We start from the raw sequence: 15,999 nt of genomic DNA, 5'->3' as shown, positions 1-15,999 counted from the left end.
AGGTAAATTACAATACGCTCTGGCAAACGATTCTTAAACTCTTCTAATAGAATGAGTTCTCTGAGAGAGTTAAGATCTGAGGCCTTGCTTGCTGCACACCATTTATCAAAGAGAGTTCCCTTCTCTCTAGCAAACTCTACAAAGGTCTGGTTGACAGCTCTCTTGTGACTGCGAAACCTCTGCCTATAAGCTTCGGGCACAAGCTCATATGCACGAAGGATGGCAGCCTTCACAGTATCATACAATAGACTATCTTCTAGGGAAAGTGTTGAACAAACCTCTTGTGCTTTACCAGTCAATTTGCATTGAAGCAACAAAGGCCAGACCTCTCTTGGCCAGCGCAATGAAGCAGCAATACGCTCAAACACATTAAAATAAGTATCAACTTCTGTCTCTCGGAACGGAGGCACCAAAGCAATGTGTTTACTTATATCAAAAGTGTGTGATGAATAAGCTGTGGAGGAGGACATACCCGGGCCTTGTGGAGGAGTCGGTGTAGCAGAGTTGGATCCACTCCTTAGGACTTCCAGCTCCAACCTCCGCAGTCTGAGCTCTTTTTCCACTTCATGCTCAAGCTCCAACCTACGAATGTTAACAGCCCTTTCATTTTCTGCCTCAAGCTCCATTCTACGAAGCCGATACTCCGCCTCACGTGCTTGTGCCTTCTCCTGAGCCTCCATCTGGAGACGTGCTATTCTAACCTTGACCTGGGCCCCTTCTCGAGACCCAGTTGACACAGGAGAGGTCAAGTGAAAATGTGGCAATGTGACGTTCACACCTGCCTTTTCAGCACCCTGGGCTTGCTCCTCAGAAGGCGGTGCTTCTGTAGGTTCACCAGGAGGACTTGCATGTTCATCAGAGACCACAGGTAAAACAAGCGTCCCCTGCTCCAACAGCTTATCTACCACAAGACACCTGATATCCTGCTTAAGATGCTTTTGTTGAACCGAGAGTTGAAAATGTGTGGCAATCTCCACTAAGTCTGCTTTGCGGCAGCTATCTAGCGCTTCCCAAGTAGGATTGCTCAAGAATTTCCCCAGATCAAAAGTACTAACTGCCATTATTTTTTCTTACACAAATGCCATTTTTACACAAAGTAATTAATAACTATACAAGTGTAAACAAACACAGTTCACCAAATCCATCAACCAACAATTGAACACGGGTTATAAAATCCCGGACGAGCCCCCATTTATGTTACGACCCCTGTGTGTCTAAGGGTAAAGGGCTGTAACATAACAGTTGGTTGACAGAAAAGATGGACCACGTTTGTAAACAACAATGATATTTATTGGTAAATGCAAAGGAAGCACATGTAGCTCAGGGGTGAGCCCAGGCCAAAACAACAAACAAACACCACTATACTCCAAATAAACCCAATCTAATCTATGGTAAAAGAAATTACATTACCTAAACTACTCTTACCTAACCAAAACAGGAGAAAACAATATCCAAAGGAAATGGCAGCTCACCCCATCTGTGCTTCCTGAGGAAGGAGGAGAAAAACACATTAATGATACATACAACAAAATGGAAACATAACAAAACAATCTATAGGTAACAATGCTCTCTCTGCGGCCATACAATCACAAAGGCACTTTCACTATTACAAAGGCCTATAAACAAAAAGCAATATTGTCAAAGTACAGGTTTACCAAAATCACAACATGCCTAGCCTCATGCCAGAGAGAGAGAAAGACTGAAGTGAGAAAGCCATGTTTTAACAGGTGTGGGGTGATCCATGATTGGGGGGTGTGGATTGAGTGTTGGAGTCTGGAAAGCCAACCACCAATCACTGCTGTGTTGCAATAATGGAAGGATTGGCCTGGCAGGGACCAATGGGGAAGGGAACAATGGCTGGAGGGAGGAAACAAAATGGAGAACACACACACATGGAGACACACACTGGGGAATATATACATTGGGATGTAACACCACTGACCACCGGTCAGTCCTCCCTATGAACATAATTGGCAGTGTTCTCGGGTGGGAAGCCTGTGGGGTGTGAGTCCTGGCCATTGCAAATAGTGACTCCTACTGCACGTGTTCAGCAGGGAGGGGATCTGGGGGAGATGGCGTGAACCTCTGCACGCGTTACGTTCTCGCAGTGAAACTCCTCGCTGTCAGATGAAAAGAAGCTGGCGACTCCATGTATCGAAGGAGGCATGTGATAGTCTACACCCTCCCCAGACCGACAGTAGGTCAGCGCGACGACCAGGAAGGGAATTGGCATAATGACTCAATTGGGGGATGGGAGAAAAAAACAACAGACAATGATTAAAACCTCTTAGCATGAAACGTCCCACATATGGGACGTTTTTCTGACTTTTTGCAACCGGCACTTTGGCGACCCCTAGTGGCTCGGGTGTGCATATTTTGTAATACAATATATATATATCGAATTAAAGCCCCATTTGTTGCCTGTGGATAGCCCTTTCAGGTGACAAAATCAATTGAGCGGTTCTCGAGTTACATGCCGGTATTTGAGGCTTGTGCAAAGTACACGGTATTGCGCAAAATACCACTCCCGACTCAGGCTGCAGTAGTTCCGTCAATCTAGATCCGATCTCAAAAATGATTGTGGAGGGTTTTAGCCAATGAGTGTGGCTTTCCAATGATACTCCACGTGGTGTATGAATCTAAAAAACTAAAATACGAAAACAGGAAGAGAAAAACAGCCGAATGAATTGAAGTCTATGAGAAAACTGAGTTTTTCTTTGTACACAGTTTACCAAAATCACTCCTAATCATTCATTTCTGAATGGATCTTTATGAAATTTGGATATGTACTACATAAGGCTTCAGGCTATGGCTCCGTCTGGATTTGTAAGCCATACCACCTTCTGGGGAAATACTACATCTGGACTACTAACTACTACAGATGCAACTCAAGTTCAGACCTATGTTACTCTATTACGTTAGCACTAAAAGTGAATTTCTGGAATCAGAAACTTCAGAATGTCATCTTTCAAAAGAGACCAGGCTCATGCATGTGCTATAAGTATAAAGTATGTTGTTTTGGTTTGCAAAAAAAGTATGCAGTCCTCAAATTCAAGTAAAAAAGTTGCCACTTTTCTGCCCGCTTGATAAGAGGTTAAAAAAAACATATTCTCGTTGTCTCCTTCCTCTCAGATTCCCCAGACTGTTTCTCCTGCCCTGAGGAGTTTTGGCCAAACGCAGAGAAGGACCTGTGTCTCCCCAAGCCAGTGGAGTTCCTCTCCTTCCACGAGGTCCTAGGAATCATCCTGGCTTCCTGCTCAGTCGGTGGCGCCTGCCTGGCCGTCGTCACGGCGGTCATATTCTTCCGCCACCGCACATCTCCCATCGTCAAGGCCAACAACTCTGAGCTGAGCTTCCTGCTGCTCTTCTCCTTGACCCTGTGCTTCCTGTGTTCTCTCACCTTCATCGGCCGGCCCTCTGAGTGGTCCTGTATGCTGCGACACACAGCGTTCGGGATCATCTTTGTCCTCTGCATCTCTTGTGTTCTGGGGAAAACTATAGTGGTGCTGATGGCCTTCAGGGCTACTCTTCCAGGCAGTAATGTCATGAAGTGTTTTGGACCTACTCACCAGAAAATGACCGTGGTGTCCTTCACGTTGGTCCAAATGTTGATATGCACCCTTTGGTTGGTTCTGAAGCCCCCTTTCCCCTTTAAGAACCTGACCACGTACAAGGAAAGGATCATTTTAGAATGTGCTTTAGGCTCAGCTGTGGGTTTCTGGGCCGTGTTGGGCTACATAGGACTCTTGGCTATCTTTTGCTTCGTGTTAGCCATCTTAGCCCGAAAATTGCCTGATAACTTCAACGAAGCCAAGTTCATCACCTTCAGCATGCTGATATTCTGCGCCGTGTGGATCACCTTCATCCCGGCGTATGTCAGCTCTCCCGGGAAGTTCACCGTGGCGGTGGAGATATTTGCCATCCTGGCCTCCAGCTTTGGAATGATTCTGTGTATATTTGCGCCAAAGTGTTTCATCATATTATTCAGGCCGGAGAAAAACACCAAGAAGCATCTCATGAGTAAAAAGTAAAGACCTCTGAGGTGTACAGTAAAACGTACTCCAAAGACCTCTGAGATGTACAGTAAAAAGTACTCCAAAGACCTCTGAGGTGTACAGTAAAAAGTACTCCAAATACTACTGAGGTGTACAGTAAAAAGTACTCCAAAGGGAAAAAAGTACTGAGCTACACAGTCAGTGTTGCAAACAGATTAAAAATGGCGGAGCCATATCCATTATTAGAATGGAACTGTACATACAGTAGATTTCACGGTTCTTCAGTGCACGCCTGGAGACACTAAATCCAATTTGAACTCTGCCATTTGAAAGAGGAGATTTGGCCCAATCCATAGATGTGCGAGTTGGCTATAATAAGGTCATTTATAGGCCTGGTATTCTATATTATATAGATATATATATATATTCTATATTATATAGAATACCGGATGTCCGGATGGCAGAATTCAGTACTGTATCTACAAAACCTTCTGTTTAATCATCTTCCCTTTATTCATTTGCTTAGATTTTCTGTACACATGATCTCAAGAAAGTGCTGAGCGAGCTCAGTGGTAATTTCTCATGTCTGGTAATTTTTTGCATGGTGTTATTCACTGTCAAAGATGCAAAGCACAATCATTATTTATATTCTCCTTTGTTTCATCACAATTTACTCAAGCCTTGTAACAGACACAATATTTCTGACACTGGGAATACATTCCATGAGATCTATATAGATACCAGGAACATGCAAATGGACGTTGTAGAAGTGGAGCAATCTTCCATTTACTTAGCTATGTATTTTTAGGCGGATTTTCAGAAAATATTGTCCCGAGTTGGGACAAATTATTGTTTTTAAAGTAGGTCTTACTGAATGTTCCCTTCATTAGAATGAATCTTATAAATAAAAACACATATTTGAAAAATTATTATGTATATTACTGTATAGATATTTAGAATCTGAAGTTTCTGAAATAGAGCGCCAGAGGAGGTAGGAGACAGACTGATCGAGATGCCATCCTAACAAAACGTTTCTGGACTAGTTTGTAGGTATGAACTTAAAAACCATACTATGTTGTTTTTAGAGGGAAATTACAGTTATACTATACAATAACAATTATACTATATTGCCTATAGAGTACTTGTTTATTTATTTATCTTTTACCCAGGGACAGTGCACATTAATTAACATATTCAGTTCCCACATCAATGTAAATGTGCCAGATTTTAGCTAATTAGCTAGTTTCCATCTGTAGTCCCTCCCTGCCTACCATGACAATTGACAATTCTTACAATTATTCTAACTTATTGTCATAACAAATCCAAACAAAGAGAGGGTCATGTCTATAGATAGACCATCACTGTGAGGATCTTTATACAATCTGTGCCAATTTAACTGGTGCTCACAGGGAATGGTAGCACCCTCTCCTGGTCCACACATTATAGGCCTACAGCAGGCAGAGTGAACGGGCCTACAGTCATGTGGTCGTAACCTTTTCCATGTGTGGTATGCATCTAATACAGCTTAAACTATTTGCAACCCTTTGGGGGATAAATGAGAACAATACACAATACAGAACAATACTATATGTCATTACTATGTCATATGCATGCAACGTTTGTTTTATTGTATTCTTCATGTGTGAAACAATATAGGGGTGTCAACAACCCCCCCCCCCCCCCCCCCCCTAAAAAAAAATGTCATCCATGACATAAAGCGGCCACCTCTGGACAAACATTGGCCACCCTAGTTCAAAAATCCTAGAACCGCCCCCTGTCGATATTTTTCACAATATTAAGATACGCCGAGTGGATTCATAAGACATTTCTACTTGTAACAGAAGTATTTATGCATTTTTATTGATCTGTATTTTTCCATTGGAATGCCCTCATTTTCACTTCAGAATAACAAAACAATAAAAACTATAATTAATATATAAGGCTTACCACTTGTACATGATCTAGCTTTACCAGAACAAAGACCAGAGACCAGCTAGGCCTATAGGGCCTCCCCATGATGTAACGTAAACCGATGCACCGTGACAGGGAGGCGTCTGTCTGAGAAGGACGGTATATAAACCCAGTGAGAAGGCAGTCATACCTGTGAGTACTGCCCTCAGCTCCACGCACGCTGTACTTTTAAGGGATGATTATCTCTACTCTCTCTCTCGGTCCGAGCCTGGCTGTGGGTTTGGCCGTGCTATACTTGAGTCTCGCCTGTATTACCGGGGCTTCAACTGACACAGGGGCCGGGGTTGCCGCCGGTGAGCCTCTCAGGTGTAGGCGCCTGGGCACCCCTCGTCTGCCGGCGTTCTCTAAGGATGGTGACTATGTTATTGGGGGTGTTTTCTCCATTCACTACTACATGCATACTGTGGAACACAGATACACCAGCCTGCCTGAGCCCCTAACGTGCACAGGGAGGTCAGTGAGGGGAGGGAGTAGTGCGTAGTATAGGGCTGTATAGATATGCTGTGTAGTGTGTGATTTTATAAAAACTGTGTAAGTTATTGCTGATGTTTTCTGAGGACTTGTCTCGTTTTATAAAATCAACCATTGCCACATTGTTGTTATTGAATTGATATCACACTGGTAGCCTATCTACCATGAACTGATTGCCCAGTATGGTAACTTCATTGTTAAAACTATTGATTAATACTAGCTTACTTTAGACACTTTTAACACTACACCATATTTTGTATCTATTTATTACACAAATATTTGCACTACATCCATACCGAATCTTTGCATTTTGCATTTTAAAAAGTTGCATTTTGTACCTTGTTGTTTGTATTTTGTACTTGGTTTGTATATTGTATATTGTCATTTACTGTATGAAGCACAATATCAGTAGGGTCATACAGAATCAAGCATTTCACTGTAATGTGTAGTTTATATGTGACAAATAAAACAAAACTTGAAGTTGAACTTGAATGTATAAGTTTCAAGTTTCAAGTTTCTTTAATAGTTGTCATACAGAAGTAGAGAATACTTTTATACAAAATGCTTCTTTGTTACGCTCCTGAGACTGTGCTAGACAAAACGATAAGTATGAAATAAAATAGTATAGCATGTAAAAAATAGAAGTAAAAAAATAGAAGTCACGTACGTAGACACAGTGTTCAGTATATACATATGTACAATGTTCAATGCAGAATAGAAGTAACTGAGTTACCATACAATATACTATGCAATATACTAATATACAATATACTATATAGTGCAAAGCAGAAATGGGATGAGGTACAATTTAGGTACAATTTACAGTAAGGTGTACTGAGGTATGGGTTGTAGTGCAAATCCTTTACCAATAAATATAAAGTGTGTTTAGGTGTTCTAAAGTGTGGAGAGTGGGTGCTGCAGTGAGTTGTTTGTTTAAAGTGTGTGTGTGCGTGTGGATGTGTGTGCTGTGAGTGCATTTGATGGTTGTTGCATAGTGTTATTGTTCGTTGGGCAACCTGATGGCCTGGGGATAGAAGCTTCTTCTGAGTCTTTCTGTGCTTGTCTGTTCTTGTCTGTTCTGTTCTGTACCTGTCTGTTCTTTCTACATGCAGCATGGACTCGCGGGAACTGCGCTTCTCGCGTGCAATGGTGTTCGCCATCGATGAGATAAACAACAGCTCGGACCTGTTGCCCGGTGTTACACTGGGTTACCGGATTCACGACTCCTGCGCGTCGGTTCCCATGGCTGTGAAACTGGCGTTCCAGTTGGCGAACGGCCTGGACCCGGTGTCCGACACCGGTCAAAAGTGTTCACATTCCGGCATGGTAACGGCTATAGTCGGTGACTCTGGATCCACGCCATCCATCAGCATGTCGCGCATCATCGGGCCCTTCCACATTCCACAAGTAGGCGAAACCACGCCAGTCTCTTGTTTGATCTTATTCCATTTTATTTTATTTCCATTTTCTTTTATTCCACCTTTTTATTTGATCATCTGTCCGTTATTGTCTGTCGCACCGAAAACGACCCAATCAAATTCCTTGTATGTTAAAACTAAAGACCTTTCTGATTCTGATTCTGATTATCAATCGCATGGATTTTCTTATTTTTTTTTCTATTGTTTTCTGGTGTTTTTTTATTGTGGATATCCGATATGTGATGTTATTTGTTGATCTGTGAAGCCCATTGAGGCAATTTGTTGTGATTTCGGGCTATACAAATACATTTGATTTGATTTGAGCACACTCTTGTTTTTGCAGGTGAGCCACTTCGCCACGTGTGCGTGTCTGAGCGACAAGCAGCAGTATCCGACCTTCTTCAGAACCATCCCGAGTGACCAGTTCCAGGCCGACGCCCTGGCCAAACTCGTGAAGCACTTCGGCTGGACCTGGATAGGTACGGTTCGGTCCGACTCGGACTACGGTAACAATGGCATGATGGCCTTTCTGAGGGCTGCGCGCAAAGTGGGCATCTGCGTGGAATACTCGGAATCTTTCCATCGGACGCACCCGCTCAGCAGGATCCGACGGGTGGCTGACGTTATCCGCAGGTTCAAGTTTTGATTTATTTGTCACATATAATAAAGTACTAATTAAAGATTAGACTAGATTCAAATGTATTGTCATTTTACAGCAAATGGTTGGCATCCAACCAGAGTGCAAATGGAAAGTGCAACAGCAATATATAATACAGGTCAAGTCAAGTCAAGTCAAGTCAATTTTATTTGTATAGCATTTCCAGGCAGCGGCAGCTGGCACCAAAGTGTTTCACAGGCAGGTTGATAAAAACAAAATAATATGATGCAAGATATAAGATTAAAAACATAGTAAAGCAATGAAAGTAATAAAAACAGGTAGGACACAGTAAAACAAAGAAGGGCCAGGGGTCTAGTGGTGATTAAGTGGGGGGGAAGGCCAAGGTGACTGGGTACAACATATACAAATTAGTACTACTGAATGTAGTGCTAATCAGATGTATGTACAGAGTTGTAGTATAGGTTTCATGTTTTGTTTTATTTGTCACATACAGGATAAAGTAGCCTATACATGTACATTAGAGTGAAATGCTTTGTTCTGTACGAGCCCCCTGAGATTGTGCTTCATATACAGTACAGTCTAAAAATAAAAAGAATAAAGTCCAAGCTCTATACAAAATATACAATATACAAACCAAGGTACAACCTAAAGTACAAAATTAAGTACAAAATGCAAACAATGAGGTACAAAATTAAAAAATGAGGTATGGATGTAGTGCAACTCTTTTTGTAATAAATAGATACAAATATGGTGTTCAAATAACGCAGATATTAAATGGTTATTATGTGTATTATGTTGAATCCAACAATACAACGCCCTAAAGTATTCAGGCCTAATACTGTATTATGTTTTAACGATTCCATTCATTCCATTACGCATCATTTATTGTTGAACTGTCTACGCGCAGGTCTACGGCGACGGTCGTGGTGGCGTTCACCGCTCCTGGAGACCTGAGGATCCTACTGGAAGAGTTGGCCCGCCATCCCGCTCCACCTCGACAGTGGATAGGCAGCGAGGCCTGGGTGACTGACCCGGAGTTGCTGAGGTTCACCCAGTGTGCCGGGGCCATCGGCTTTGGCATTCAGCGGTCTGTCATCCCGGGGCTGAGGGACTTCCTGCTGGACCTCTCCCCCGCTAAAGTGCGCAGCTCCCAGCTGCTCACAGAGTTCTGGGAGAGTGCGTTCAATTGCCGCCTGGGGAAAAGTGAGATTATTATTATTATTATTATTACCTACGTGGTACTTTCAGTAACAGTGCAACTGTCTGATTAATCCTTATAAGTGCTAAATAATGGCCACTCTGGGTGTGAGTTTCCTCCTAGTGAATGATGTTGCAAAGAAAACCCCACAGGTTTACCATCAGAATCAGAAATGTCTTTATTGCCAAGTAAGCTTGCACAGACAATACATTTGGTGCATCAACATTAACAGACAATTAAAGTAGAATAAAATAAAATGCTAAATAATATCGGACAGGGCTGTACAATTGTGCAGGATTGTGTATATACACTCAATTAGAATAGAAATACAGTGGAATAGAATATGTAACAGAGCTGGGCAATTATGCAGTATTGTGCAAAAGATATGAACAGTGTCATGTTCAGATGCTCACAGTTTTGAGTATCTGTGCAAATATATAATAATAATAATAATAATAATAATAATAATAATAATAATAATAATAATAATAATAATAATAATAATAATAATAATAATAATAATAATAATAATAATAATAATAATAATAATAATAATAATAATAATAATAATAATAATTATTATTATTATTATTATTATTATTATTATTATAATAATAATAATAATAATAATAATAATAATAATAATAATAATAATAATAATAATAATAATAAAAATAATAATAATAATAATAATAAATAATAATAAATTATAATATAATAACTTGTAGCAACCATAACACTGTCTGTCTGTGTCTTTAGCTGTTGGTACTGAGGAGAGGGCGTGTGATGGAACAGAAGACCTGCAGAGCCTCTGGAGCCCCTACACTGACACGGCTCAGCTCCGAATCACAAACATGGTGTATAAGGCCGTTTACGCCATAGCACACGCCATCCACAGGCTTGTGTGTCGGGAGAGAAACTCCACAGCCCACTGTGACAGACTCACCAGCGTACTGCCCAAGCAGGTCAATGGAACTGAATACTTAAAGGAACACGCCAATATTTTGGGAAATTAGCTTGCCGTCTTCTCCAGAGAGAGACAAGAAGATAGATACCAGTTTCCTCTCTGTGCGTTCAGTAGAAAGCTCTCTGGCTGCATGTTAGCCTAGCTTAGCACAATGAATGGAAGCGGACATGGCCGGTTAGCCTTCGGGAGAGGTGTTACTGTAGTTGGACAATGCCTAGGCTAACCGGCCATGTCCGCTTCCATTCATTGTGCTAAGCTAGGCTAATGTGCAGCCAGATAGCTTTCTACTGAACGCACAGAGAAAAAACTGCTATTTTCTTGTCTCTCTCTGGAGAAGACGATAAGCTAATTTCCCAAAATGTTGGCATGTTCTTTTAACATTTGCTGCATTATTTACATAATTCTGGGAAAGGGGAACACCACTCAAATAAAACATTCCATGGCCTCAGATAGTTCAATCAACATTCGTGAACATGAGATACTGTACACTCTCCCAAAGCCAGAAACCAGAGAAGTAAGAATCAAACCTGTGATGTCATCAGCTATAAAGTCTGGAGCTGCTCCATCGACAATGAATGGGAGACAGAGTTTGTGGACTCACATAACGTCAATCATTATTTTGCACATTTATTTCACTTAAATTACCTATTTTAACCACTTTTACTTCCTGCTTTTGCTCTCTCTCGTCGACCCCGCCCTCTGTTTCATCCACGCAGGTCCTGGGTCAGCTCAAGAGGGTTAATTTCTCTCGTAATGGCTACCAGGTCTCATTTGATGCCAACGGTGACCCTGTGGCCACATATGAACTTGTCAACTGGCAGAGAGGTGAGACTGGCCACATGGACTTCGTGACTGTCGGGCACTATGACGCCTCTCTGCCGGCTGGCAAGGAGTTCCGCATGAGCAGGAACCTCACCTGGGCAACGGGTGCCACGCAGGTAGGGAGACCAGATGCCGATCGCCGCTCCTATTCTGTTCTCGCTAAATGGACTGCATTTATATGGCGCCTTCATCCAACATGGTTTACAACTTGTGCCTCACATTCACCCATTTATAAGTGTTTGTATACATGTTTAAGTGTTTGTACGTTTTGTATTGAAAAATGTAAAGATAAAAATATCCCCTTCGGTAGATTTGAAGTTAAAACAGGTATCTTCATCCTTGCACAATGCCATCCATTCACATAATATAACTAAGCCACATCAAACCTGAATTTTGTTATGCTAGTGCCATTACGCCACCATGAAACCGACTCGTCTCAAACCCTCCCACTTTTCTTGATCCTCCAATCACAACTGTTGCCTCCCTCGGACAAACAATGTCCACAAGTGTGCACTAGTCTCTAGATAGCAGCAAAGGCTATTGCATTATACAAATTTACAAAAAGAATTAGGGTGTGACAGGGTGTAAAAGTGTCAAATGAGATTCTGATTGTATGATATTGTTAAAACTCTGTAGCATGCAAGTTATATCTATATGTGTGTGTGTGTGTGTGTGTGTGTGTGTGTGTGTGTGTGTGTGTGTGTGTGTGTGTGTGTGTGTGTGTGTGTGTGTGTGTGTGTGTGTGTGTGTGTGTGTGTGTGTGTGTGTGTGTGTGTGTGTGTGTGTGTGTGTGTGTGTGTGTGTGTGTGTGTGTCTGTCTGTTTGAACACATTCGCCAGGTGCCTGTGTCTGCCTGCAGTGAGACATGTCCTTCAGGAACACGTAAGGTCCTACAGAAAGGAAAACCTGTCTGCTGTTATGACTGTATACCATGCGCAGAAGGAGAAATAAGCCATACCACAGGTAAACTAAATAGTTTGCTTGCATATACAGTATGACCACTGACCACCGGTCAGTCCTCCCTATGAACATAATTGGCAGTGTTCGTGGGTTGGAAACCTGTGGGGTGTGGGTCCTGGCCATTGCAAATAGTGACTCCTACTGCACTTGTTCAGCAGGGAAGGGATCTGGGGGAGATGGCGTGAACCTCTGCACGCGTTACGTTCTCGCAGTGAAACTCCTCGCTGTCAGATGAAAAGAAGCTGGCGACTCCATGTATCGGAGGAGGCATGTGATAGTCTACACCCTCCCCAGACCGACAGTAGGGCAGCGCGACGACCAGGAAGGGAATTGGCATAATGACTCAATTGGGGGATGGGAGAAAAAAACAACACACAATGATTAAAACCTCTTAGCATGCAACGTCCCACATATGGGACGTTTTTCTGACTTTTTGCAACCGGCACTTTGGCGACCCCTAGTGGCTCGGGTGTGCATATTTTGTAATACAATATATATATCGAATTAAAGCCCCATTTGTTGCCTGTGGATAGCCCTTTCAGGTGACAAAATCAATTGAGCGGTTCTCGAGTTACATGCCGGTATTTGAGGCTTGTGCAAAGTACACGGTATTGCGCAAAATACCACTCCCGACTCAGGCTGCAGTAGTTCCGTCAATCTAGATCCGATCTCAAAAATGATTGTGGAGGGTTTTAGCCAATGAGTGTGGCTTTCCAATGATACTCCACGTGGTGTATGAATCTAAAAAACTAAAACACGAAAACAGGAAGAGAAAAATAGCCGAATGAATTGAAGTCTATGAGAAAAATGAGTTTTTCTTTGTACACAGTTTACCAAAATCACTCCTAATCATTCATTTCTGAATGGATCTTTATGAAATTTGGATATGTACTACATAAGGCTTCAGGCTATGGCTCCGTCTGGATTTGTAAGCCATACCACCTTCGGGGGAAATACTACATCTGGACTACTAACTACTACAGAAAAACTTGAGTAACAAGTTTGTCTACAACTCAAGTTCAGACATATGTTACTCTATTACATTAGCACTAAAAGTGAATTTCTGGAACTTCAGAATGTCATCTTTCAAAAGAGACCAGGCTCATGCATGTGCTATAAGTATAAAGTATGTTGTTTTGGTTTGCAAAAAAAAGTATGCAGTCCTCAAATTCAAGTAAAAAAATTGCCACTTTTCTGCCCGCTTGATAAGAGGTTAAAAAAAAACATATTCTCATTGTTTCCTTCCTCTCAGATTCCCCAGACTGTTTCTCCTGCCCTGAGGAGTTTTGGCCCAACGCAGAGAAGGACCTGTGTCTCCCCAAGCCAGTGGAGTTCCTCTCCTTCCACGAGGTCCTAGGAATCATCCTGGCTTCCTGCTCAGTCGGCGGCGCCTGCCTGGCCGTCGTCACGGCGGTCATATTCTTCCGCCACCGCACATCTCCCATCGTCAAGGCCAACAACTCTGAGCTGAGCTTCCTGCTGCTCTTCTCCTTGACCCTGTGCTTCCTGTGTTCTCTCACCTTCATCGGCCGGCCCTCTGAGTGGTCCTGTATGCTGCGACACACAGCGTTCGGGATCATCTTTGTCCTCTGCATCTCTTGTGTTCTGGGGAAAACTATAGTGGTGCTGATGGCCTTCAGGGCTACTCTTCCAGGCAGTAATGTCATGAAGTGTTTTGGACCTACTCACCAGAAAATGACCGTGGTGTCCTTCACGTTGGTCCAAATGTTGATATGCACCCTTTGGTTGGTTCTGAAGCCCCCTTTCCCCTTTAAGAACCTGACCACGTACAAGGAAAGGATCATTTTAGAATGTGCTTTAGGCTCAGCTGTAGGTTTCTGGGCCGTGTTGGGCTACATAGGACTCTTGGCTATCTTTTGCTTCGTGTTAGCCATCTTAGCCCGAAAATTGCCTGATAACTTCAACGAAGCCAAGTTCATCACCTTCAGCATGCTGATATTCTGCGCCGTGTGGATCACCTTCATCCCGGCGTATGTCAGCTCTCCCGGGAAGTTCACTGTGGCGGTGGAGATATTTGCCATCCTGGCCTCCAGCTTTGGAATGATTCTGTGTATATTTGCGCCAAAGTGTTTCATCATATTATTCAGGCCGGAGAAAAACACCAAGAAGCATCTCATGAGTAAAAAGTAAAGACCTCTGAGGTGTACAGTAAAACGTACTCCAAAGACCTCTGAGATGTACAGTAAAAAGTACTCCAAAGACCTCTGAGGTGTACAGTAAAAAGTACTCCAAATACTACTGAGGTGTACAGTAAAAAGTACTCCAAAGGGAAAAAAGTACTTTAAAGCATATTAACCTCTTTAGCCTGAGCGGTCCATCGGCGGACCGCAAATGACATCACATCATGAATCACTCTCTCCAGACTGTATGATATTAAGTAGCATTTCTTTTTCAAATGTATCCAAGAGTAAAGACCATAACCATGTCACAACAGCAGTCGTAGTGTATATTTTCAACAATATGTTTGTTTACCAATAGGGTAAAGTGTTATTAGTGAGATTTTAGTTTATGGAATGTTTATAATTTTGTGAATATCCGCCATTTTGAATTTGCTAAACGTCGCCGAATGTAGTCATATGAGAAGAGGGCATCCAGAGCTCTCGATGAGCATTGAAATTGTATTTCTCTGGATTCTCTACCACAAAACTCAACGTTTTTTGGCATAGATTGGAGCGCAGTTAGTGTGTCTACCTTCTGTGAACATTTAGCAACAGTCAGTGTTGCAAACAGATTAAAAATGGCGGAGCCATATCCATTATTAGAATGGAACTGTACATACAGTAGATTTCACGGTTCTTCAGTGCACGCCTGGAGACACTAAATCCAATTTGAACTCTGCCATTTGAAAGAGGAGATTTGGCCCGATCCATAGATGTGCGAGTTGGCTATAATAAGGTCATTTATAGGCCTGGTATTCTATATTATATAGATATATATATATATTCTATATTATATAGAATACCGGATGTCCGGATGGCAGAATTCAGTACTGTATCTACAAAACCTTCTGTTTAATCATCTTCCCTTTATTCATTTGCTTAGATTTTCTGTACACATGATCTCAAGAAAGTGCTGAGCGAGCTCAGTGGTAATTTCTCATGTCTGGTAATTTTTTGCATGGTGTTATTCACTGTCAAAGATGCAAAGCACAATCATTATTTATATTTTCCTTTGTTTCATCACAATTTACTCAAGCCTAGTAACAGACACAATATTTCTGACACTGGGAATACATTCCATGAGATCTATATAGATACCAGGAACATGCAAATGGACGTTGTAGAAGTGGAGCAATCTTCCATTTACTTAGCTATGTATTTTTAGGCGGATTTTCAGAAAATATTGTCCCGAGTTGGGACAAATTATTGTTTTTAAAGTAGGTCTTACTGAATGTTCCCTTCATTAGAATGAATCTTATAAATAAAAACACATATTTGAAAAATAATTATGTATATTACTGTATAGATATTTAGAATCTGAAGTTTCTGAAATAGAGCGCCAGAGGAGGTAGGAGACAGACTGATCGAGATGCCATCCTAACAAAACGTTTCTGGACT

The 15,999-nt window shown here is 41.9% G+C and overlaps 2 protein-coding genes across 2 annotated transcripts in view; both read left to right on the top strand.

The window, feature by feature from the left end:
• Positions 1-4,031, top strand: part of LOC311225752 (vomeronasal type-2 receptor 1-like) — a gene marked incomplete at both ends in the record, with an annotated part of 42,041 nt that extends 38,010 nt beyond the window's left edge. The window contains one exon of the mRNA XM_084311146.1: positions 3,133-4,031. Within this exon, the coding sequence (XP_084167272.1) occupies positions 3,133-4,031 (899 nt within the window). The remainder of the gene's footprint in view (positions 1-3,132) is intronic.
• Positions 4,032-6,276: 2,245 nt separating this feature from the next.
• On the top strand, positions 6,277-14,572 carry LOC311240863 (extracellular calcium-sensing receptor-like; the record flags this gene model as incomplete). The annotated part of the gene is made up of 8 exons (XM_084329462.1): positions 6,277-6,419; positions 7,550-7,844; positions 8,199-8,488; positions 9,382-9,677; positions 10,432-10,637; positions 11,356-11,577; positions 12,301-12,424; positions 13,674-14,572. The coding sequence occupies exons 1-8, from the start codon at positions 6,361-6,363 to the stop codon at positions 14,570-14,572; spliced, it is 2,391 nt and encodes a 796-aa protein (XP_084185588.1). The 5' UTR covers positions 6,277-6,360.
• Positions 14,573-15,999: the final 1,427 nt, after the last annotated feature.

The sequence above is a fragment of the Notolepis coatsorum genome, assembly GCF_963971535.1.
Source record: "Notolepis coatsorum genome assembly, chromosome: 1".
Classification (NCBI taxonomy): Eukaryota; Metazoa; Chordata; class Actinopteri; order Aulopiformes; family Paralepididae; genus Notolepis; species Notolepis coatsorum.
Note: the sequence above shows the minus strand (reverse complement) of the source record. Positions and strands in the feature narration are given on the sequence as shown.